Consider the following 27,278-nt stretch of genomic DNA (forward strand, 5'->3'; position numbering starts at 1 on the left):
TAATGAAGCAATATACGTCGTACACAAATTTTCTACCCTTTCTTTTAAGTACTACACCAGTTTGTCACGGCATAGTGTATGTTTTATAAAAAATCAACAAACACTCAACAAATAGCAATGGCAACAAAGTCCACAAGCAATTATAACAAATAACTTAACGATTAATAACGATAGACTTTCCACTGTACGCAAGCGTACTTTTGGGAGCAAGCGGAATGAGGGCGCGGTGCGGGACGCAAGGTTCGACTGATCTACCAATAACGCGCTCGATACGATTTCCCCTGCCGTCGCGCCTCACCCTCACCACCAAAGTGATCTAAAATTCGGTTCTGCGCAGTCAAGGTCATTTGCTCAAGAAGTTTGCCGATTACTATACGGACTTTGCGTTCCAAGGAATGCGTACCTACCTAAGCTACGCCTATAAAAAGGTACGCGTACCCGTTTATAAAGCCACACGAGTCAACTGTGCGTAATCAGTGCGAACCAAAAGAACCTAAGTACACCCGCGACCCTTGTGTAATGCTGACGAAGAGAACGGCTACGGCGTTTGCCGCATTTTTAAAGAAAGAGAAGAAACCGCGATACTGAATTAAAAAAAAAATATCGCGATCGACAGCAATATGGAAATAGACTTCTGTACGAAATGTATGTCATGAAACAGAAAATTCAGTAATTAATTTTACTAGAATGTCTGTGTCTTTCACAGGAATCTTCATTTTTGTTGAAATATCTCTCCACGCATCTTCACGTAATGATGTATTTCCATTATCCAACGATTTCGTATTCCATATTAATGATTTTGATTCATGCAACTGAATTAGTATTATAGAGGTTTCATTATCGAAACACGGGAACGCGTGGCTTGCCATTGTGCCGTCCAAATATCGCGTGACAACTTCTTTGATTCGCGACTAAATACCGACTGCGAATGGAATTGAATGGATCGCCGCCGCGCCGTGAGCCCGGCTCGCGTGGTACGCGTACAGCGAATGTATACGCGTAGCAACACGTCCGGATTGTGCGTTCCAGGGTACGCGTAACCAACGTCAAGGCGTACCCTGGAACGCAAAGTACGTACGAGGCTTGACTGTAATGTTTAACTGCAGTGAGCTCGCCTACCTATCGAAGCTTTAAAAACATGACACAACACATTGATAATATTATTATTATTTTGAACATTCTGCATGAATTTGTAAACGTTGAAAGCGATTAAACCTCTAAAGTTGTTTTAAATTCATTAATGTCAGTAAAAGGTCATTAGAACAAGACAGTCAGTGTTTTTGTAAATTTTTTACACTGTTGAGACCTTCTAATTTGTTTAAGATTATAATTCCACAAAGTTAAAACGTTATAACACCTTACCCGCAATTATGGCTTACTCAGCATTGTTCTACTGTATGTCTGCGTCAACTTCATACTAATTTTAGTTTTAAACTTAATTTTTTTTATCTAATAATGGAATAAATATAAATCATAATTAATATATTATGTAAATAAAAAAATCTATACAAAATTGTTAAATTTGGATATTAATAAATAAAGCAAATCTTCTTTTTTAATTATTTATTCTTTATAAAAATGTGATGTTAATGATTAATATAGTCAGTCTTAGAAATAAGATTCGACGAAATCAGGTTGTACTTACTATATTGATAGATGGATAATAAAGATAAGCAATTAGGTACTCATCACTATAACTTAAAATATTAAATGTCTCAATAACTGGATTGTCAATGACATAACATCATTCACGATCAGGATGAGGATTCAGTGGTTACATGAATTTTAATCTCGGAATTTATAAAATTACTTCTAAATTATAATCTTGACTAATTCTGATTTCTTGTATGCAAAACACCTTAATGAGTATTGATAAATTCATAAGATTAGAAAATATTTAGTGTGACCGAATGCTTGACGATAAGGTTTGACAGTATTCAGGTGATGTTAGAACTTGTGAATATGGCACAAAACACTATCAGCTAACATGAGACGAGGAAATTCTTAATTACTAAAAACATGATCATGCTTCCATGGAATGTGGTCTATGTTTGTAGAAAATGGCAGTAATCAACACCCTGTTACACTTATTCCCTAAACTCTTAATTTCTAAAAGTCTAACGAAATTAAAGCTATCAGTATTCATGAATTGGAGTAATCATTATTCTGAAATTATTTCTTAGGTATTAGCATATTTATTCGCATAGTTGTCAATTAGGTCTATTATAGTTAAATGAACTTTATCTTTAGCAATGGCTAAAGCTGTTTTTTCTGTGGCATTAAGTAAAGTAATGTCTGGGTTGTAACTAAGTAATATTTTTGCAGCTCCTATGTTGCCAGTTTCACTAGCGTCATGCAAAGGTGTGTTACGGGCAACATCTATGGCATTTATATTAGCACCACTGTCAAGGAGTAAACGTATGACTACAGTCTTATTGTTAATGGCCGCCAAATGTAAGGGCGTCTGTGCTTTCTTATTACGACAGTTAACATTTGCTCGATTGAATATTAAAATGTTACAAAACTCATCTAATCCGTAACGAGCAGCGTAATGTAATGCAGTAAATCCATTTGAATCACAAACATTAACATCAAAGTCTGTACATGATTCTGTTTTTCTCTTACAATATTGGCATTCACATAATGGATGACAGAGAGAATTACTTTTTTCCTTATCTGGGGCGATAAAGGCAGAGTAATCTATATTCATGTAGAAACAAGCTAACTTCACATCACCATATGAAATAGCTCTTAATATTCTTTCAATCAGTTTTAGGTTTTCAATGGTCTTTGAAGCATCATTTGTGTCACTACATTTCAAAGTTAAATTCTGTAATTTAAGTGATGTTGATTTCTCAGATTCGCAACTTATTTTTTTAACTTCAGAACTTGTTATGTGTATGTATTCAAATAAGTTAGGTGTGCAGGATTTAAGAACTTGAAGTATTCTCAGATTATGAGCATAATCAAAAGCCGTTTTATGGTAGCTATTTTGAAGGGAAGGTTCGCTCCCATGTTCGATTAGAAGTCTAGCTATACCTTCATAACCCCATTTTGAAGCCAAATGCAATGGTGTGTTGCCACTTTCATTAGCGCAATTAATATTTATCTTTCTTCCACTATGTTCAGCAAAGTATATGATTGCTTTTACACAGTGAAGATGTCCATTATTAACTGCTAAGTGTAGAGGTGTATTTTTGTCAATGTTTTTTTGGTTTATATTTGCTCCAGAGTGAAGAAGCAGTAATAAAACGTTTTGATGACCTCTAGAAGAAGCATAATGTAGGGCTGAACATTCGTTGAGATCAGTTGCATTGATTTCAGATCCCATTTCAAGCAGGGTTTCGACAATTGTGGCTTTTCCATGTATGGATGCCACATGCAGCGCTGTTAAGCCGTGACTATCTCTTGATGTCATAGTGGGACAAGTTTTGAGGAGATTTTTAGAAATCTTGCATTTGCATTTCTTGCAGTTACAAAGAGGATGGCAGAGTTTGTGGTATATTTCAAGATCACTGTCATCATCTTCATCATTAGACAGATCATCAAGACTTATTTTCAATACATTATCTTCATTATTTTGAAGATTTTGAAGGTGTTTCTGGTTTTTCTGTAATATTGTTTGGACTTGTTCACATTGATTTGCTTTTATGAGTTCAAAAATGTATTCTAAATTTTCTTCTTTGTTATAGGTGTCACTAGTGGATATAGATTCAGTAAGACTGCTTTTTCTCTGCTTGCAACTCAAGTTCTCTTCTGTTAGATTACTTTCATAATAGTAGTAGGCTTCTGGGTCTGGAGGCCCTGTTAATGCACCTGATTGTATGTGTCCAATGACAGCTTCTAGTGTAGTGATCAGAAATGCGCTTTCATCACCATCACATTTTCCAGCACTACTAAACCGAAATTCTTTCATATATGTCAACTGACTGAACCAGTTGGGTAAACCAGATTTTATGACTAGGAACACAAAGACTGGTAATAAATCATCAGCAGTTAAAAGAACAACATTGTTACTTGAATCTTTTTTGTTAATACTATTGAGTGCTTGTTTAAGACATACTAATTTTTCGAGAACTGTGTTGTATGTATCGATTTTCGATAATATTTGTTTTGCTTTCGGCACTGTATGATAAAGGTCTTTCTTAATGTCTAAATCACGAAGTTGTATGTCACACATGTTTCTTATTTTTTTGTTGAGATGAGCATCCTCATAAGCACACGAAGTGCAGATGGATTTGAAAATAGAATCAAATAATAAATGCTGCATATAACTTTCTACAGATAATTTTATATTTTCTAGTACTTGTTTGCATGATTTCGATTTATCCCTGAGTCTTCTGTTTTGCAGCGTCACTTGTAAACATTGGGTATAGAGTTCGCTGACAGTATCTCTGAGGGGCCCTATAGCTACAGGCAAATTAGAATGTTTCTTCAAAAAAGTTTCAACATTTTGCTCTATATTATCAAGTACTTGTCGACCTGCTGCTTGTGTCCACAGTAAGTCAATACAATCATTTATGCCTGATAAATATTCTTTAGACACTACTGCGTCGTCTGTTGTTTTAGTAGGTTCTAGAGGAGACTCAATGCACCATACCTTGTACTTAATAAAGTCTTCAGTATAAAATGTTTCTTCGAAGAGTATGTGACTTTGTAACGGCAAACCCTTGGATACTTCCACTGTGATAACTTTGTTCATGACAGTTACCTGTTTTTCTGTCAGTGTATTGAAGTGAGTTTCCGGCAGTTCATCACTGGGTACCAACAAATGAGCGCAGAAATCTTCAACAGTAAATACGCGACTCGTTAAACTTCCGATACGGGGCACGCATATTATCCAAGATTCTGATATGCAGTGTTGAAATAAATTAGCATATTCGTTCTTTAATTCCAGAAAAAATGGATTCTCAGAGACGATCTCGTCGTAAGTGCCATCCATTTCTGAAAAGTGTTCAAAATTCATAAATTTATAATGTAGCTTTTCATGTTACAATAGTTATTGTGCAGTACATATTCTAAAAAAATGTGCATACCGAAATAACAACACTTAAAGACAAAACACCCATGTGCGGCCTTGCGGAATAGTCAAACGAAATTTGAAGTATTGGAACAAAACTTTGCAATCCAGAAACAACTACTAAGTATGTACAGCTGTTTGGCAGTTGACACTTGAGAGTAACATAACTTTCATAGTCTATGGATGCTTAGATCCTCTTGCCTTTCCTAATAAGGAAAAATGTTGTAGGTACTTATTAACTCCATGGGAAAAATAGCACTAAAAAAAAAGTATGGGTTCATTTATGTTATGGTAGGTACATGCAGGTAGGTAATGTACAACGGAATTTTAAGTGTAATGTAAGTAGGTATTATCATAGCGTTCTGAATGCTTTATAGCCCTTTTCTAGGCGTATGTTATAATTCTGTTCGTCCACTACGAATAAATAATTCGTAGGCTGTCCCCCATTACTTTTACATGCGCCAGAAGATTAGGTGTTGAAGTTTAGTGACATTGCTATATTTATTACTAAAATCGAACTCTTTCACAAATACTTAATTTAAATGTGCGGGTTACCCAAAACGGGTAGCGTAATAAAAATCACAAATTCGTAAGAGCTCGAGGGAATTACTCTGTAAACTTTTATTGTGGATTATTGATTTATTGGAATATGCTTTATGGCATTGTTCAACTTCTTTATAGTTGTGTAGAAAGCGTATAGCCATGATAAATTTATTTTGGGCTTATTGATTCCATGATTATACTTTGAGATCTGAATTAATTAAAATGATTCTTGGATTAATAAATTATGATTTTCTGCTGAGTTTAGGATAGTGAGTAACTAACAGTATCCCCTTATTTGCCTTCATGAACGATTGTAAGTTGCAAAACGTCTTGTAATAATGAGTAAATTTACCACGCACTAAATGTGTAGGTATAGTAAAACCATCGTCAATTTTTGTAATACTAAAAAACAACAGTTAATAATAATCTTACAATTCCGTGTCAGGTGACTTCTGTGTAATATTTCCAAGACTTCGATTTTATACTCCCAGCTGGTTAGTGTCATTAATGGTGTAGGTACATAATGTCACTTTTCTTCTAGGTAGACCGAAATAATGTATAATGAATGGAAGAATATGTTAAAATATTCTTTATTTCTAAATCAAAGACAGTTTTACTTCAAATTTATTTATTTCAATATAGAGGAGAATCGGATGCACAATATTTTCATTTTTAACAAACTCTAAAATAGATTTTTCCTCAACGACTTATTATTTGATTTTATTACCATTTAGCATTAAGCTTTTACTGCGTAAATATACCCTTGTCAGATACTCCATAAGTAATATCATGTTTACTATTATCAAACTGGCGGAACCCGCGAATTCACCCGCGTTTAGTAAATTGACTCTTGAATTTGTATTTCTTTATTAAAACGGAATATAACAGTTGCTCGATTCAGAAATTAGTAATGTCGAGTATTATAGGTAGGCGCTCTTATGAACTAAGTTTTTATAAAGTTAAACATATTTGTGTTTAACTTTAGCAGTTTTTGTGTGATGCGCGTACCAGCAGATCATTTGATTTATGCACGAAGAATATTCGTGTGGTACTCAAATGAAATTGTTATCCTGCTGGTTTGTATCTATTTATGCTCTTCTTGTCCCTTTCTATATTAATTTTTCTCATCTATATTTAGTAAGTTTTATTGGACTTTACTAATAATACTCTTAACCAGTCTTTTATTATATTTATAGAATTCATTAAGTTAATTATCCTCTACCACCACGTCCACCACCACCCACGCCTCGACCGCCAATTCCTCGACCACCAAAACCTCTACCGCCGATACCTCGTCCACCAATGCCTCTCCCGCCAAATCCTCTCCCGCCAAATCCTCTCCCGCCAAATCCTCTCCCACCAAATCCTCTTCCACCAAATCCCCTGCCATTGCCCCAGCCTCCAACACCAATGCCAAAACCGCCCCCAATCAAAATAGGGAGTGGACGATCTAAAATACAAACAGCTCTGTTTAAGTACCTATATCATTTATGTAGGTACATAAAAAAGTGTGTTTATTGATTAAAAATATATGTATGCGTATAATAATATGTTTTTACAAGAGATGAGGACTAGATGTAAAATTTTGTGAATCGTATATGTAATAGTCGATGACAAAATTAGTCAACGGTAATTGTTAGTTCTTTTTCCCAGGGTAATAATTGTAAATTGAATTCCCCGATATAAAAAAATGTTTTTTTTTTAAAATAATAACCGTTATTTCTCCTACGTAAGCTGCCCCTAATTTCCTATAAGTTTTAGATGGGTTTACTTAGTGTAAAATCAATTAACCGAAAGGATGTTAGCCCGTAGTGCAAAAAAATGAATTTATAAAAAAAATATATTATATCTATCAGAAAAACAAATTATTTCCAAAGCCTCTGATTAAAGTCTGTTCTGCCGGTAAAAATAGTTGGAATTATGTTTTCATTTTTCAAATATTTAACCGGAGATTGTTGTTAGAGAAGTAACAGCTAAAGCGGTTAGCATCACTAGTAGTAGATTAGTTATATTACATAGCCTACTTAGTACTTTTTAGAAAAGTCCGTGTCGAAAATGTTAGACGTTCTGTTTACATGGAGTGTTTAAAAATCAACTAATTTTTATGAACGTACACTTGAATGGAATGATATCATCGGAAAATAGAATCAAAACTGAAAAAGAAATGCCAAATAACTTTTAACCATTAAATGTTATACATATAGGTATGTAACTTAAGCGATATTTGACATTTCCTACCATTCATTTGTTTACTTGAGTAAGGGCAACGGCAAGCATAGTGTGGTGTTTATTTTTAAAAAGTATGTACCTACGTATATGAAATGACACAAAAAATCTGAGTAAGGTCTGGTATAATATAAAATATCACAACGCCTCTTTAAAATTGAGTAATTTTTAGGTAGCCAAATCGGTTTTATTTGATTTATATTTGGATTTACTTGGATTTTTTTTATAGCTGATGGGTGGACGAGCTCACAGCCCACCTGGTGTTAAGTGGTTACTGGAGCCCATAGACATCTACAACGTAAATGCGCCACCCACCTTGAGATAAGTTCTAAAGTATCTAGTAGGTATAGTTACAACGGCTAGCCCACACATCTTCAAACCGAAACGCATTACTGCTTCACGGCAAAAATAGGCAGGGTGGTGGTACCTACCCGCGCGGACTCACAAGAGATCCTACCACCAGTAAAAATTATTTGAATAATAGCTGTTAACTATACTTACTTCGCCTATTATAATAATAGGGGTCATATCCGAATTGTCGTTTCACTCTCGACAGAGGCTCGGTGTGTCTTCTGTGGTTGACAGCTTCCATTTCATTTCGATCCAATATTAGTGTTGCTAATGGATTTGATTCAATCTCTGCTGGATTCGAAGTTTCCTTTATGTCGATATCTTTGCTTTTTGCGGAATGTATTCTTTGCACTCCCGTGTAAAATAACACGAGAATTGCGATGTATATTTTCTGAAACAAATATAAGTCGCATGAATTTGTAGGCAGCGGCTTGGCTCTGTCCCTGGCATTGCTGAAGTCCATGGGCGACGGTAACCACTCACCATCAGGTGGGCCGTATGCTGGTCTGCCTACAAGGGCAATAAAAAAAAAGATTTTTTTGTCTCATACTCGGTGTAAAGAACGTGTCAATAAACTGTTTCTTTAAATATAGGTACAAGGTCGTAAATAGTAATAAATTACATGCGAAAATGTGTTCGTATATTTGTTTATTACGATTTCAAGTTTATAGTACTCAACTAATTATCATGAAATTTCGTATACATGTTGTACAGAAATATTTTTTGTATTCCAGACAACATGTGCCTTTTATCAAGAAAAAAAGGATTATACGTTAGATAAAACGTAACTTCTATACGGTCTTCTTGCATAACAATTGACCTACTGACATAAATTAATAGTAGGTACCTAACTTTATGCCTGGAGTACATAAAAATGAAAAGGGAGTTGCGGTATCCCCAAAGAAAATCTAATAACCTGAAAAAGTAGCATCATTAACAATGCGTAAGGGTGTTTGTTTACGCTGTATTGCAAGTAGCATGGATACGTTTCGTAAAGTCATGTTTTTTTCTGGCCAGCTACATTTAGCATGTTTCTATGTTTTCAATGCCCAGAATTTGGCGGCAAATATATAGCGGAGTTTACAAATTTAATTTACGAATTTAACCTAAAAATAAATCGTTTTTAAACTTACCGTATAATATTCCATCTTGTAGCTGGTTAAAGCATTTAGAATTTCCAAATGAAAATTATTCTCACAACATCCTGACTTATAAGTCTCTGAACCAACTTGCTAATTAATTGTGTATATCGGCTCAAAATACAAAATTAAATGGTGATTCAAAGATAGATGACAAATATTTGTAAAAATCCCAGTTTGGGTTTTTTCTACAAACATTGATCTATATCATATATCTATAATAGTAAATCATTTTGCTAGTGTTACGTTGGTCAAATATTGTAAATTTCAATGGATAGGCGCCATCTTCTTATTTTTGCGAAAATTAATTAGACAGTCACGAACGCCGACAGAAATAAAATCGTCATGATAATTGCCTTATCGTTGCCGCCGCTGACTACTCCCCAAATCCTGATCACGCAGAAGTCCGTCACCGTCGACGCCCTAGGATCCTTACGGATCCATCAGATCCAATAACCTTTGCACTAAACGCCTTCAGCTTTAACACTAGGAGCAGGCTTAAGGACCCCGGTAACCGTACTCGTCGAACTCGGCAAAGAGTTCGGCGCGCAGTCTAACCCATGCATCAGTCCGCTGAACTTCTCGCTGGATCTTCTCAGCGGGTCGCGATTCTGATCCGGTAGTAGATTCATTCGCGAAGCAGTTGCTCTCAACTCAAGTTGTCAGGTCTCCTTCAGAGGTACCCGGGCAGTTGTTAGCAAATCCCATCCCACCTGGCTGAGCCTTTGCTCGCCCACCTGTCCTGGTGAAACTGGAAAGGCCTCCGGACAACTAGTAATCCTTCAATCCTAAAAAAAAAGAAATATAATACAATACTACTGATATTGTAATCGAAAACCTCTGTGAATAATTATCAAAAACCTATTAGTTTAACTATTTAAAATTGCAATGCAGACAGAGGTTTAGGTTTGAGTTGTTGAATTATTAACTTCAGAGAGGTTGGCTTCACAGATATTTATTTAGATGCGGTTTGGTAAGAGTTGGTAACTGTTAAAATAATGCAGATTGTTGGTGCGCGCACCCTGCGGCCGTATAAATATTTCATAGCATGCGAGCCGGAATATGAAGTGGTTAATTTAAATTCTGACTCGTCTGCGTGGTGCGGTCGAACGCTCTCGGTTATGCCACTTTTTATTTCCACTTTTTTCACCCCACTTCCTTTCAAAATGCACAAGTGGACGGCGCTTTTATTACTCAAGTTGGAGAGGAAAGCAAAACACGATTTTTGTAGCGTCCCTTGAGAGAATTCGGAGTTATTTATTCATGAAAATATGATTTTGTTTGTTTTCAGTCGAGTGGGTGTTGGAAATGAAATATAGAACAATATCTCGCCGAAAATAAATTGAAATCTAAATCTAAAGCATTGTAACTGATGAAAGGAACTTTTAGGGTTGCTTTATTAATGTAGCTTCCGTAATGGGGTTTCTCCGTCGTTTCGATATTCTCGCAAAGAAGAATATTTTAAAGATTTCCTTTTGTAAAAATAATTAATGTCGATACCTATTAAAGAGGCGTTAAATTGTAATTGGCAAAAGCTTAGATCACGTTTCATGTTCAGACTCGGAGGTCAGACAAAATTTAATATACGCCGTACATAATAACGAATTCTAGTACCTTTTTACGGAGTTCGTGCGTGGTGGATAAGCCTTTAGTGGCGACCGGCAACAATGTGGCATTTTCCCAGAGTGACACTTCTGCGGCGTTCTGTGAATAGAGGCCATTAGAGCTTGAAGCGTCGACGAGAATCGCTGAGCGGTTTCCGTAACATGCCGTGCCGACTCTTGGTGGGAAATCATACGAAATAACTAGGCGTAAATGTGGTTCACAATTTATTTTTTACATGTAAATTCTAACATAGTCTCTAGAATTGTCCAGAATTGGTTCATTGAAATCATTCTATGATAATTAAAGACACGTAAAAACTAATTAAGATAAATTAGTAACAATATTAAATAGAGATTTTTATCAAAACTTCTAAATTGCCATTGCCAATTTCTTTAACGCTACGAATCTAATTAATGTTGTACTACTCAATATTGTAGTGACGTCATTCTATACATATAAGTTCATTATAAGTGCATCGATAATTTGATTATGTCTATTCAACAAACGCCTAAGCCGAAAAAATAGTTCACGAAAATGCTTAAGGCGCAAAAGCTGGCTAAGTCTAACGTCGCGGCAACAAGCATGTACGGACATTTCACGGGCTGCAAGAGGCGAGTTTCTCAGGCGTCGCGTCGGTTTTCACGCCAACCGCAAACGCTTTGTCACAAAGGCGCAGAGGCTTCCTTGTTACGGAGGCACTATTGTGCTCGTGTGTATGTATTATTTGTAGAATAAACTCTTGACTATTATTTGATGTACGTATTATATTTGGGTGATGAATTGGAAAGTGACTGAAGAGTTAGCAGGGTAAAGCGCCTGACGTATTGATACGAAGAAATGCTGTGTGTGAGTTAAATTCGTTGTAGCAACTTTTTGATGCGTTTCGTTATTGAAGTATAGAACGGTTCATTACGGTGCGATTATCGATCTCAAATCTCGAGACGAATGACGGTGTTTTGGCACCAGTAACCACTTAACAACAGCTTGGTTTTGAGCTTATTTAGATATACACATATCTACATGTAAATTAGGCTACTTGTACATAAGATTCGAAATAAATTCTTTCCGATTTTTTTTTCAAATTACAACTAAATATATAATTTAAATGGAACACGTCATTATAATATTGTTTTCAATCGTTTTGTTTTGTATTTGTTTAGGAGTTTATAGCAAGTCTAAGCATTGAGACATTTAGAATGATTCAAAACATAAGACTTCGTCATATTCGGTGACGCGTTCACGAAATTAGTAGATGCCTCTAAAATGAGCGAGGTTAATTAACACGTTCTTTGAGTACCTTTGAGAAATGTTTTTTTTTTTTTTTTTTTTCCTACCTAAGCTGATAGCCCTAGGGGCTATGTCAGCGTAACCCTAACTTTAGTAGGTGAGCTCACGGGGCTCAAACCTTATGACGTTGCTAACACGAACCCTAGCAAGAGCCGTGCTTCGCAGAATCTACCACCGGATCGGAAACGCGACCCACTGAGAAGATCCGGCGAGAAACTCAGTGGGCTGTGTCTGAGAGTTAATTTACTCGTCGAGCCCTTCGTCGCAAGCGACGGGTTCGACGAGAACGGTGACCGGTGCTTGAAGTACCTAAAAGCACCGTTAGTGGATCGGGAGGATCCGAGATGACGTTGAGAAATGTATTTGACATCTAAAGTTACCGTGAACAAATACAGTCATATTTTTCGTTACATATTCTAAGGTCATGGTTTTTCTCGTTGTCATGAATTGGAGTCGATCTGCCTATTTGGACAATCTGTCTGGGGATGTGTACTGAATTTTTTATTGGTGGGAGCACCTCTTGTGAGTACAACAACCCTGTCTATTTCGGCCGTGAAGCAGTAATGCGTTTCGGTTTGAAGGGCGGGGTAGCCGTTGTAACTATACTGAGACCTTAGAACTCATCTCAAGGTGGGTGGCGGCATTTACGTTGTAGATGTCTATGGGCTCCAGCAACCACTTAACACCAGGTCGGCTGTCAGCTCGTCCAACCATCTATGCAATAAATAAAAAAATGATTTTTTATTTATTTTCAATGACTGTTATTTTTTCTTCGAAAGTTTTTGTATGAGTATCTAATAGTTATAAGACCCTTTTTTATATTAAGTTTAGATAAATATCATTCGATTTGAAATAATTTCTAACTTCAGAGCAGAGCGAGAATGTTAGAAATTAATCACAGAGTAAAACACAGACAAATGCGTTAATATATGCATGCGTTTAGTTACTTTACTGAATTCCCGTTCGTTACCACGTTTAATTTTTTTAATTTTAATTTATTTCGTCTGTAGACATTATGCCCCGGATGGACCGTGATTGGTCACTGCAGCTTAAAGGTATGGGCAACTTCAGGGATACAGCTAAACCGAATTTCAGTATCCGTATTAAAGGATAAGTTTCTGCAGCAAACATAGTAGGACCTCTTGTGAGTCCGCATGGGTAGGTACCACCGCCCTGCCTATTACTGCCGTGAAACAGTAATGCGTTTCGGTTTGAAGTTGGGGCAGCCGTTGTAACTATACTGAGACCTTAAATCTCAAGGTGTGTGGCGGCATTTACGTTGTAGATGTATATGGGCTCCAGTAACCACTTAACACCAGGTGGGCTGTAAGCTCGGCCAGCCATCTAAGCAATAAAAAAAAGGTCCTAAAAATCGTTTTGAAGTTAGAGCTTCAGAATTTTAGCGCAGTCGAAGTTAACATATACTCAATAACTAGCGGACCCGGCAGACGTTATCCTGCAAAAATTCATTCAAGTCGATCCAGCCGTTTAGTTGTAGTATAGAGAAATAACCTAGATACCGACTGCAGTGCCATCTGCCGGGTTGATTTGTGAATCAAAACCATCCAGGGTGCCACCAGAACGCATACAAAAAAAATCATTCAAATCGGTCCAGCCGTTTAGGAGGAGTTCAGTGACAAATACACGAACAGAAGAAATATATACATAAAGATATTTAAAAATTCCACTTTTAATTTTATATCAAAACATCACTATATAAAAAAAGTACTAAGTACGTCATTTTATTTTCATAATGAAACAGACATGACTACTTTGCAATTACATAACACTCACGACCTCCTTGTTACCGGAGCACGTAAGCTTAAAAGAGGTATACAGTTCTATTCACTTCGTAGTCGGAAGCAGAGCTGCACTGCATCGCCACTATCGGGTCCCTAAAAGCGTATTCATGTCCATCGTTAAAGTTTTTCGCAAAGCTGCCACCGCAGAAAGGTTTTCTACAGCTATTTGTTTGGCTCATTTTCGTGGAACCTCTTTTGAATGCGGATTAGGGTTATATTATTTAGTGCCAGCTAGTTAGCACATGTGAGTTTTTGTTAATTACCTCTATGTATAAAAATGAATTGCTGTTCTTTAGTCTCGCTAAAACTCGAGAACGGCTGGACCGATTTGGCTAATTTTGGTCTTGAATTATTCGTGGAAGTCCAGGGAAGGCTTAAAAGGTGAAAAAATATAAAAAAACTCGGAAGTATATAAAAACAAACAATTTAGTTTTTCCTTTGATGTGTCCCCTTGATGTGTCTTTTATTTATCGATTGAGGCACTACGAAGCCTGCCGGATCATCTAGACTTTATATAATATACATATATATATCTCTTATGTGCGTGTGTTTGTCACTGAACTCCTAAGCGGCTGGACCGATTTGAATGATTTTTTTTGTGTGCGTTTGGGTGGCACCCTGGATGGTTTAAATTCACAAATCAGCCCGGCAGATGGCGCTGCAGTTGGTATCTAGGTTATTTCTCTATACTACAACTAAACGGCTGGATCGACTTGAATGAATTTTTGCAGGACAACGTCTGTCAGGTCCGCTAGTAATTATTTAAAGAAAAAAGTGTGTGTCAATGTTTTTTGTAGTTTTTTTTCCGTGATTTTTCACGTATGACTATTTTTAAACCTAAGGTAATAATTATGAAATTTTTTGCAAGTAAAACAAACCATTAAAAAAATTTAAAACTACATTATTACGTATTAAAAATTAATTTGTACCTAAAAATAAAATGCTTAACAACAATTATAAGTCGTAATCAGAAAATTACAATTTTCTTCAAAAACAAGTCACCGTTGATTGAATTAAAAATATCAAGATGGAGTCTTTTTATGCAATTGAATTTTCCGAAGCCAAATTAAGATTTTTTGTTTGTTATTCATATTAAATTTTGTAATTTATCTCATTTAGTTTTTTGTCTTTAAAATAATATTTAAGCTTCGACAAAAGTCTTTATTGAGTGTAAGGAGATTTCCAAAGTTTTGTGCGTTGATATCCACTTTCGCACTACATTGTTTTGAATATCAAGACAACTCACTTGAAGGTACTTCAATCGTATAATCTATAATATCTTTATTTATACTAAAAAAAAGATCATAATATTCCTAACCTAAAAGTAGGTACATGTTATTATCCGCAACATGCTTCATCAAAAAACGACAAAATGGTTTGACTGTTTCATTATGCATATAACGTGATTCTACAAATTTATGCAGTTTCCCAGTATGTCGATAGAATCGATATTCTCTAGATTGAGGTGTGCGTGTGCATAATTTCCCAGTATTCTGAACGGTAGTGTTATCAGATATCCGTGGTGTATTCAGGTCGCTGCGTTACGAATTTATCCTACATCATGAGAGCGTTATTACGAATCGGACCTTGCCGAAAATGATGCCTTTTAATTAATGTAACGCGTTAATTACGACTGAAATCGGATTTTGATTAAAGCGATAAAATATACGTGGAAAATATTTAATCAAAATACAGCTCTTTATAGGTTTTAGTATTGATGCGGCTGATTTGCGAACGAATAAAATTAAATTGCCGTTTTATTTTGTTAGTGAATGTGGCGGGTAGCCATCATACAACGCAAGATAATTGACAGATGCCTGAATCTCGCTTACGACATTTTCAAGATAAAGCGCATATAATATACAAGTTACGAACAACGACATTCGGACCGTCGGTCTACCGAGCAATATCACCCGCTCGGTGGAAGATCTTCCTTTCGTCGTTAAACTTCCCAAAGTGAACAAATGAAATAAAGCAGATTCCGCTGTGATTGTCGTTCAATGTATGAAATTCATGTTAGTTGTTACGTTAATTCCTTTGTATTGCTCTCTTCAAGTACCACCTTCTAGCAAAGGCAGCTGATTATTAAAGTAATTTGACCCTTAAATACTCTGTTTAAAGTTTATAAATAAATAACGGGTCGTTTTGCCGTTTGCCAAGTACAGGTTCTTAGGACACTATTTTTTCCTTCTACTAACACTTCACTTTCCTTGTAAAGTATGTAATCTGAATGTGCATCTTAAAATACATGGTATTTTCAAGGTTATGTAGGTTGGTGAAAAAGTCCTCTCAAAGAATTTAATGTATTTTACATTTATTATTTGCATAAAATATGTATTTAGCAATATTTATTTTGATTCTGTTATAGTAGTTTAGGTTACAATTTGAATGGCAATTTGGAAGTCACCGAAGTGCATGACCGTAGATAACGTTGCCGGAAGTAGAGGAGAAGGTGTCGCACGCAGCCGGAACTCGTCCGCTTCCATCCCCGCTATCTACTAGGGATTGCTGTCTATGTGTTATATTAGAACGGAATTATCATTAGACTAGCTGTACCGGTCGGCTTCGCTGGGCATTTAAAATTAACTTTATTGTTTCTCACCCCCACAAAGATTCTCATCATTAACGCCCCCGCAACCCCGGTGTAGGGAGACCAACACTCATATAAATATTAGCCTATCCATTAAGTACATACATACAGTACAGTACAGTATTTTCTACATGGATACCAAGTTTCAAGTCAATCGGATGCATAGTTCAGTAGTTATAACGGAACATCCGAAAAACCACTGTAGATTTATATATAGGTATATATTAGTATACTTAGTCTGGCATAAATACTGTTACAAAGGAAAACAAAAAAAAACTATTGCAAATAACATTTATTACTTTTACTGTGTGTTAGTTTAATACATAAATATAAAACAATTTAAAGTATAAAAAGCTTATTCGAAGTGGTCTCCATTGGCTGCAATACAGTCCTTTAAACGTTGAGGCCAGTTATCAATAGAAGCACGCACTCTTTCCATGGGAAAAATTTTCACTGCCAATCGTACGGATTGTTTTAGAGACTCCAAATTATCATGGCGTTTAGAGCAAGCCGTACTCTCTAAAACTGACGGTAAATCAAAATCCAGTGGATTAAGATCGGGATTAGATGACGGCCATTCTTCAGCTCTGATGAAGTCCGAAACGTTCGTTTCCAACCAACACTGCGTAAACCGAGCTTTATGACCTGGCGCCGAGTCTTGCTGGAAGGACCATTCTTGATTATTGAACATGGTGTTGTTAAGGGGCTTCACTACCTTCTCAAGAATGGTATCTTGATGCACTTGTGCCGATGTTTTGATACCTTTTTCACAAAAGTATGGCTCAGTCACTCCTCAATAGCTAACACTCCACCAAACCATCAATAAAGTATGATAGTGCCCATGTTGCACTCTGTCGACTAATTGGGAAGCTTCCTTAGAGCTTTGAGCATAAATACGGTCATTTTGTTTGTTAAAATGTTGTTCAATTGTAAAAAAAATCTCATCCGTAAACAATTTTTTTCTATGACCTCCCTTTGCATACCGCTTCAGTAGTTGTTTTTTAAATTATCTATATATATTCTCTTTTAAATTATCAGTTAATTATCTGTTATAGGCTGCAAGTCCTAAGTCATCTTTTAAAATACGCAACATGGTTCTAGGTGCTACCTTCATCTCCCGAGATAAAATCTTTTGCTTTCGGACAGGATTTCTTCGAATTCTTTCCCTTACTGCTTTGATCACCTTTTTCGTACGAACACTACGTGGACGGCCAGATCTTTTTCTGTCACAAACAGAGGAGATCTCATTGCACCTATTAATAGCCCGGTACACAAACATTTTACTAATACCAAGCGTATGGAGAGTTTTAAAAATTGCATTTGACTCCATACCTACTTTGTGTAATGCAATAACAGCGATTCGTTTCTCTTTATCACCCCACTCCATTTTAATATCGCAAAATATTGTACAATGTATTGGCGCCAAAATGAGAAAACTCAATGACCAATCATATAAAAATGACAAATTCCAAATTCAAATGTAATATTTTGTTTATTTTTAATTGTAACAGTATTTATGGTCAGACTAAGTAGATATCATAAATAATTTGTTTCGTAATATTATTTGGATTTTTTTTAATGCATTAGTTTTCCAAAAGAGACTGGAATGAGGCGAATGTAGGTGAGCGTAGTGCGCATTGATAGGGACTCTTAAATTCACACGAAGGTCGCAAATCGGCTGGAATTCTTTGTATAAAATAATATATTCTCTTGCTTTTCACTAAAATTCACTTAGAATATTTTTTTTAAATTTCTCTCTTAAGAAGTGAAAAGGGTTGACGAAGTTGAAATGAAAAAATAGATAAAAAAATATAGACTATTAGTAGATAATATTAGGTAGTAGAATAGTAATATTATTTTAAAATATAACGTTTCTGTAAATACTAGGCTCAGTTTCATGTAGCCAGGTTGTCCTTTAATGCCTACCAACAAGAATTATACACGATCATTAAAATTAACATTCCGTCATATTCAGTTCTATATAGTTTGCTTCATTTTATTGCTGAAGTATTATTATGGTATGAACGCAGTTTAAAAATTTACAGGTAGAAACCATGAAGTTGCCCACATTAAGGAAAACTTTTTATATTTTGATAAGTAATTTTAAATGCTATCTTCAATGGATAGTTTAATATAAAGTTTCAGTGGTCATTATATGACTATATAATAATGTAAGATCCTGTAATGTTAGAATACTTAAGAAGATTATCAAACACCTGGGATTCTCTCATTGTGAAGATGAAAACCTAAGTCAAACAAACTAAAAGATCTCAAAATATTGTTAGTTCTTTCTGTGTGAAAAGAAACGTAAATGTCAAGAATTTTTGCATAGAAAATATGAAGGGTAGAGGTAAGGAGGACCATCTTGTTTATGGGACAAATTGAAAAAGCGTCCACCTGTAAGGGGCAAGCTATTGTCCGAAGACTCACCCAAGTAGCGCTAGTGTAGAAAATAGAAATTATATGAATATAGCAGTTTTAAGCAGAGTGAAGTGTGCTGAGGTGAAAAGTTTCATATCTTTCGTGACTTGTGTAGTTAAAAGCAGCATTTAAAATCTCAACTATTTATTTTTATTCCTATTTACATAGGAATTGTTTCTTTTCTTCTTAATTTAATATCATTTATGACGCTGTTTTAAAAAAATTCTACTTGTAACTATGGCGCCATCTTAATTGCTCCCTTTCAGGGGACACTTTTTAATACATTGAGATGGTCCTACTTGCTTCTACCCTCCTTAACAGAAAATTAGACGCCACTTAGCATAATATTCAAATGTCGACGAATAACAAACACCTCGACCATGAAAACTGTTATTATCAACCCTGGTTGACATGCATGGATGCGTTTAATATTTCATTATAAAGTTGTTTAATTATGTATTGTACTTGCGAAAACCTAACAAAATACAATTTATCTATAATAATATACATATAAATCTAAAGTGGTTTTTACGGATGTTCCGTTATAACTACTGAACCATGCATCCGATTGACTTGAAACTTGGTATCCATGTAGAAAATACATGTACTTAATGGATAGGCTAATATTTATATGAGTATTGGACTCCCTACACCAGTTGCGGGGGCGTTAATGATGAGAATATTTGTGGGGCTGAGAAATAATAATGCTAATTTTAAATTCCCAGCGAAGCGGACGGGTACAGCTAATGTTTCTATATTTTTAAACAGATTACGAATCATTCATTCGTTATAATTAAAATTTAAAGTAAAAGTAAAATATACACATGCGATTCTCTTTTTTTTATTTCAAAACCAGAACAATAGTATTTTTACATAAAAGTGAGTGCTTTAACAACTGATAGCCGCAGAGTGAACGGACGTGCTCGCGCGGATAACGACCCGGAACGTGTCCGATTCCGTTCCGGACAGGACCGGACCGCATCGCTTGCATCCGTTTACGAGGATCGTAGTTTGGATAACGAAATGAATAAGGGTAAATAGATTGCGCTGGCCGCTATTGAACAATATAATATAACGATGGGTTTTAAAAAGTGTGACGGTAGATATCGTATATTAATAAAACCCGCAAAATTATAATTTGCGTAATTACTGGTTACACCCCAGCTATTTCTATTCTGAAGCCGCAATACGTTTCGGTTTGAAGGGTGGGCAGCCGTTGTAACTATACTTGAGACCTTAGAACTTATATCTCGAGGTGGGTGGCGCAATTACGTCGTAGATGTCTATGGGCTCCGGTAACCACTTAATACCAGATGGGCTGTGAGCTCGTCCACTTATTATGGATTCAATATTATGGATCGTCGATCTTCCGAGCAATTACACCCGCTCGCTAGTAGATCTCTTCTTTGTGTTAATCCCCAAAATAGTTCTAACTTCTAACTAAATCGGCTTCAATGAGATACGTTCGGTCGGAATATCAGAACGATAAATAGCTGATGTTTAAGCTTATCGTGAGTGTTTATGAGCACTTTGAACCACATTAACTCAGATAAGTATCGAGATATTTTATGTTAAAAAAAATATGTTGAAGATATTAATCATCTAAAATGCCAAGTGGCTAAAAACTTTTGGCTGACAGAAATTAATGATGGATGGAAGTCTACGGATGGAGTTTTTTTTATGACTCTTTAATCATTTCACATTCGAAATATAGCCAAGATGGGTTATCGTAATTACGCTCTCAAGAATATCTCTCCTTTTTTATTTTTATTAATATCTATTTTTATAATACTTTATTTACATATTTTAATAATTTAAAATGTATGGTTTTGTATGAATGTTTGGATTTAATTTTTTTACTTTTGTAGATTTAACTTCCAAAGCCGGGAAATGAATACACAGATTGCAATGGTTCACTTAATTCTGTATTACTTTATTTGTAACTAGCGGCCCGCTCCGGTTTCGTTCGGGCGGCAAAAAAAAAAAAATTATAATACACACACAGTAACCTTTATATTGGCGTCAGGTTTCTAAAAATAGAAAATCATAAATATAGGTTAATGAACTTTTATTTTCATTTCAATAATATTTGTTTTTATCTATCTCATTATTATTTTTATAAAAAAAATATAGCCTATGTCACTCGGGAACAGTGTAGCTTACAAACAAACAAATCTTTCCTCTTTATTATTATAATTATTTATTATTATATTAGTATAGATTTCACTTGTACAATCTTTAGATATGTGGTCACTACAGAATACACCGCTTTTTCTGCCGAATACCGCCTTTTTTATTATGTCACGTCCCCACTACTGCCATTGTTCCCACCAACAGTGTTGCTATTGGGCAATCCGAAAATTGCCTTAACTTTAACATGATAAATTTTATCTTAATTATTTTACAACAAACCTTACACCTTACTGCACTAGTTGACCGAAACAGCTCATGATCTGCCTACTAGAGCCTGTAGACATCACAACCTGAATATCATCATCCGCTTAGAGACATGATATTGAAAATTAAATTTTATTGAGTTATTCGCAGGGATTGAATTCGGTAGAAGTAGGCCAAATAATGTGGTCTTATATTAAACTAGCGACCTCGCTTTGCTTCGGAAACTGTAATTTATTATTGATTTCTCCACCATTTAATGGATGTTATTATACATATAAACCTTCCTCTTCTATCATTCTATCTATTAAAAAAACCGCATCAAAATCCGTTGCGTAGTTTTAAAGATTTAAGCATACATAGGGACAGAGAAAGCAACTTTGTTTTATACTATGTAGTGATACGCTCATACACAATACCAGCATTTGAATTCTATTTCACGACGTTATTCCTTCATTGTGAAATCGTTCGCGAACACATAGTAGGTTTCTCCTAAGAGAAATTGGTTGTTTGTTGGATTTGTACACCGGCTTATAGTCGAATTGCTTGAAATGAAAAAGAAGAAAATTCTAGATAAACTACGCGTTGTTACAATAGTAGTGGTACTTGTGGAAGTAATAAAACGCTCCCGAGAGCTATACGTATTGTTTGTTCTATGTATAACCTCTCACGTGTCCACAATATACTACTTGAAGGGGCTTGTTTCAGTTTGCATTTATGGTTTCTCTGCACCGGCACGTACGTCGGTTTCCTAGTGATCTGAACTGTAGCCTATTTTCAGTTCCATATTCTGTACTAAATGAAATTGATATTGCGGTATTTGTTGTAGGTATGTAATAGAATGATTAAAATATAATAGATTAGAGTCCATGTTGTTTTTAAGTGGTTCGGAAACCATAAATTTCATAACGTGAATTTAGCTGTCTTCAGTCGTATACTTGGGTAAAATGCCATAAACTTTCCTTTAACACTTACAACAAATGTATAGTTCTATTGTAAATAGAAGAATGGTTCATCAACGAATGATTCTTTCCTTTAATAGTAATTCATAGTAAATAATATAGTAAATAATAAGTCGTCGTGGCCTAAAGGATAAGACGTTCGGTGCATTCGTATACAGCGATGCAACGGTGTTCGAGTCCCGCTGGCGGGTACCAATTTTTCTAATGAAATACGTACTTAACAATTGTTCACGATTGACTTCCACGGTGAAGGAATAACATCGTGTAATAAAAAATCAAACCCGCAAAATTATAATTTGCGTAATTACTGGTGGTAGGACCTCTTGTGAGTCCACACGGGTAGGTACCACCGCCCCGCCTATTTCTGCCGTGAAGAGACCCTACAACTTATATCTCAAGGTGTGTGGCCCATTTACGTTGTAGATGTCTATGGGTTCCAGTAACCACTTAACACCAGGTGGGCTGTGAGCTCGTCCACACATATAGGCAATAAAAAAAATACATTTAAAAAAAAATCCACCTAGTTTTTTATTTTTTATTTACACATGCGAACTCAGCTAGAACAGTTTGTGAGGCACACGTTCACGGAAATACAAAAAAAATATGTAGAGCGTTATTAAAACGAAAAACCACAGAAGTAAATTAATAATTTTTGATTTATAAAATATAGTGCACATGAAATTTATGTAAACGTTATGGTTTCCTTTGAGTTATTAACGCATAGATTTTCTATAGCTTGCACCATTTTTAAACTAAAAGAGTTTAAGTTATTGTATTTTAAAACCGTTTTAACCCTTAATTTGGCAAGAAATTTTTTCAATTTTTTTTTTATTTCTGTTATTTTCCTATGTCTGTATAGACATTAGGATCTCTGTAAAATAAATAAATAAAATATATCATTTCCCATTTTTGAGATAATCAATGTCCACTGTGGCGATCATTGACAATTATGTTATGAAGGAGTCATAAATATACATGTCCGGTGTAGCGGCCAGTACTAAATATGCGGTAAATAAAAAGTTGAAGTATTTTGGGGACAGATATAATAAAAAAGTATTTAGTTATGACATTTACACATCTAATTTAGTACGAAAATTAAGAAAACAGTTTCTTGCCAGTTACAGTTACAGTTACAGTTATTTTTGCCAGTTACAAAACAAAGTCTGACATTGCATTTTAACGCAATGTCAGTAATGTGTATAAATACAAAATGTATAAATACAAAAAAACATTTTTTCTGGCAAATATCTGCAACGTCTTTCATCCATAATTGACGGGAAATGACCTACAACATCATATTTTACAAGGCTTGAAGGTCTTGCTGCGTAAGGTTTGTTTATTTTTGAGTGTTCTCTTACATTCTTTTGGTACTTCGATTGGGCAAAAATAGGTTTTCATATACCTGATGTCTAAATACCTTTAGGGAAATTTTACTTCCAAGCCCGCGCTGGACTCGATAAACAAGCCAAGCATTCATTATTCAGGCAAATATCAACTATTTGTGCAAAAATACCTAAGTACTACCTTCTACTTTTGAAAGCTATTTTGTACAATGATATCAGCATGTCTGCAAGATCTACACCTCCCATATGCCTGTTATATTGACGTACTTTGAGGACATTGTACGTCAACATTTTTTCGCGATTCCTTACAATATCTTTGAATTTTTTCGATGGGGTTCCTAGCTACGCATGTGCTTATAAACGTAACAGCCTTATTATCGTTTCACCGAACAACAGGTAGGCAGTTATTATCGCATGTCGATTCTGAAAATGCAGCTCTCTCCTTCTTCTCATTTCCTTTTCCTTACCTGCATCAATTTCTTGCAAATAAGTATAAATAAATATGTAAATTTAATAATTAGGTAAAATATTAGTAATCATCCCAATACATGTTAAGCCCGCAATAACTTTGGCAATGTTCGTTGTGGCGGACAAATCAATCAAACACTAAATATTTATGAAATTGATTTTGTTCGCTGTGGCGGACAAACATTGTTTTTAGTAAAAAAAGTCACCAAAACCATACAAAATTACAAGATCTATAAGTGATTTAATAAATTACAATATTACAAAGATATTTCAGTAAGCAAACGTGCACATTTATTAGTAAAACCTTAATAAAAAAATATAAATACTTTGAGTAAAACGGATGGCTTGTGCTTCGTCGACATTTTGTCTCAAAATCACAGATACAAGATTACCAAATAAGTTTTTTTTTTTTTTACCTTAATAGAAATATATTTTAAAGTTTTTGTTAGATATTTAAGCCGTATATATGTTTTCATAGACCCACCAGAATTTATTTATTTAATTGTTCGTTGTAGCGGACTGAGCCAAATTAAGGGTTAAGGCCATGCTAATGGTTGATGCGAATATTCTTTTCAAATGTATTATTATGGTAGGCAGCGGCTTGGCTCTGCTCCTAGCATTGCTGACGTCCATGAGCGATGTGACCATTTACCATCAGGTGGGCCGTATGCTCGTCTGTCTACAAAGGCAATAAATAAAAAAAATGTCACTTAAAAAGTGCCCAATTACAATTTATATTTAAGAAATAAAAATGACGTTAATTAACGGGAATAAACGCTTCAGAAACGTTCTTCTCTAAGCTCTGTACTTTGACAACGGGAGCACCATTATTATACCCCGACAAAAAAAAAACAATAGTGAAGTGCAAGAAGTGTTTATAGAATTGCAGGGTCTGCGTTTTAGCTGATTGCTGTTGCAGGGTGCCTGACCTGGAGTATTGTTCGCGCACTCTTTGTGTACTCCGCCTTGACGCCGCTTGACATGTTGTATTCTGACATTAAGTTTTACTAAAAACGGTTTTTGTGTATTTATTTCGTAAGTACAAATTTTTACTTAGTGTAGCTATACTGTAGCTAGATAGAAGAACTTTTACTCAACCTGTAGTTAAGACTTATTAATTCTGGTAGCTTACAAATGCAATTATAGACTTCCGAATATTATCAATATTTTATCTTGTATTTACGTACGCTTTTATTTTTATGATTTATATTCTAAACTAGCTGACCCGGCAGACTTTGTAGTGCCTCAATCGACAAATAAAAGACCTAAACTTTTGTATAAAATAAACTTAAAACAAACAAAAGGAATCCGTCCGACGGGGGACACATCAATTGGAAAACAAAATTGTTATTTTTATTTATTTCCCAGCATTTTCATATTTATCTACCTTTTAAGCCTTCTCTAGACTTCCACAAATAATTCAAGACCAAAATTAGCCAAATCGGTCGAGCCGTTTTTGAGTTTTAGCGAGACTAACGAACAGCAATTCATTTTTATATATATAGATATGAAATTGTGCTGCACGAAACACTAGAATGCTGCCTTAACTAAGATAGGTAGGCAGCAGCTTGGCTCTGCCCCTGGCATCGTTGAAGTCCATGGGCGACCGTAACCACTCACCATCAGATTGGCCGTATGTTCGTCTGCCTACAAGGGCAATAAACAACAAATATAAATTATATAGATATATTATTTAGGATATCTTAAAAAAACCTTTTTTAATCTACGTATTTTATTTGGAAAACATAAGATTTGAGGTTTTCTTAATTATTTATTAGCCGTAGTGAAACTGCGTTCCGAATAGTTTATACAGTAATGACTACTTATATGTGTAGAAGGCCTATTTGCATATTAATATTTATATTTATTTGATTTTTTTTCGATCTGAAAACAAATTGCGCAATATCATCAACCTGAATTGCATCGAGTGGTCATTAGTAAAGCTATATGCAGAAGCACCCTTGTGACTTGAGCTGACAAGAGCCCTACAATCCAGTGCATTGTCTAAGGCTCTTCATGTCGCTATCTGTCACAGTACCAGCAGGAATTAATGTTCAACACTTCATGATTCATGGGTATTAATTTCCAGTGCGTGTTTTCGAGGAATAAGGATGTTCAATAACAATAAAAAAATTCACTGATATTAGAACAAAACGTTTAACTTTTAAATTAATATTATTTCTCATCGTTGGCGGGGATTATTGTTAATTGGCAATTTTAGATACAATAATGCTGGATATTACTGCAGCGAAGCAGTCATGCTTTCCAATTGTAATGACCGGGATGTCGTTATGCAATAAAATTGAGAATCTGAAGGTGAAGTCTGAAGATGAGGGCTGCATTTACGTTGTGATTATTTGTTATAGTAACCTGTCCACGTGTCAAAGTAGCAAAAGATTCACACTACTGCTCCAATTCTCCTTAAGAGCTCGTAGGCTCTGAGCTAACAAAAAAATCGGTATAATTTCCGACCATTTGACGTACAATGTTAGTACAATGCATACATGGAATCATTTTTTTTTTAAACTGAATTCTACAAAGACTTACTAAAACTTAAATTTAAAAAGGTTTCTTATATTTAGACATGTTTGTTACACATATTTTTCATTTGAATTGGAAATTGAGCTGTTTTTTAATATTATGATTTATGTATATTATTTTTCGGTTCACTTACATAAGTGAACACATGCGATCAATAGATTTACATCACTTCGAAAGTGTTGAACCAAAACTCAATTGTAGCGCATAAGTTTCTTATAATATTTACTTTGTGGAATTATACGGAATTCTGTACTTATATGCAATGCGGGCACATCTGTTAGGGTAATTAAGAAAAGTGGAATTCGTAATAAAGGCACTTTCAAAGCTTATTCCGGGCCTTTTATGATAAGTCACAAGAAACGCGACTTTAAATATTAAATTATGAGCTAGTTATGTTAAACGAATTCATGTAAATATTAATTTGATTTATCCATATTATAACTATAATAGTTTTATGTGAACGCAAAGTTTTTTTTTGTAATTTGTATTACCTATATATTATGTAGATATATTTTTGAAGTGATTTCAGCTTGACCTCATCAACATTTAACCGATGTTAGTTCAATTTATCCTAATCCCGATAAAG

General features: G+C 35.1%; 2 protein-coding genes and 1 long non-coding RNA gene across 4 annotated transcripts in view; all 3 read right to left on the reverse strand.

The window, feature by feature from the left end:
• The window catches only part of LOC149501113 (uncharacterized), a 271,222-nt gene that overhangs the window by 148,018 nt on the left and 95,926 nt on the right, over positions 1-27,278 (reverse strand). The gene's annotated exons all lie outside the window — the stretch shown is intronic.
• Positions 1,549-5,157, reverse strand: Varp (putative VPS9-ankyrin repeat-containing protein). The gene is made up of 2 exons (XM_028188094.2): positions 5,037-5,157; positions 1,549-4,944 (listed from the first exon to the last, which is right to left on the reverse strand). Exon 2 carries the CDS (start codon positions 4,940-4,942, stop codon positions 2,180-2,182), a length of 2,763 nt encoding a protein of 920 aa, XP_028043895.2. The 5' UTR covers positions 4,943-4,944; positions 5,037-5,157; the 3' UTR covers positions 1,549-2,179.
• LOC114253178 (uncharacterized) lies at positions 6,209-10,905 on the reverse strand. Of its 2 annotated transcripts, XM_089734246.1 has the most exons (3): positions 9,274-10,905; positions 8,291-8,531; positions 6,209-7,013 (listed from the first exon to the last, which is right to left on the reverse strand). In XM_089734246.1, the coding sequence occupies exons 1-3, from the start codon at positions 9,286-9,288 to the stop codon at positions 6,775-6,777; spliced, it is 495 nt and encodes a 164-aa protein (XP_089590372.1). In that variant the 5' UTR covers positions 9,289-10,905; the 3' UTR covers positions 6,209-6,774. The 2 variants fall into 2 exon arrangements, with proteins under 2 accessions (XP_089590372.1, XP_089590371.1); XM_089734245.1 differs by lacking the exon at positions 9,274-10,905 and having other exon boundaries at positions 8,291-8,665.

Source organism: Bombyx mandarina, chromosome 17 (assembly GCF_030267445.1).
Source record: "Bombyx mandarina strain Sakado chromosome 17, ASM3026744v2".
Lineage (NCBI taxonomy): Eukaryota > Metazoa > Arthropoda > Insecta > Lepidoptera > Bombycidae > Bombyx > Bombyx mandarina.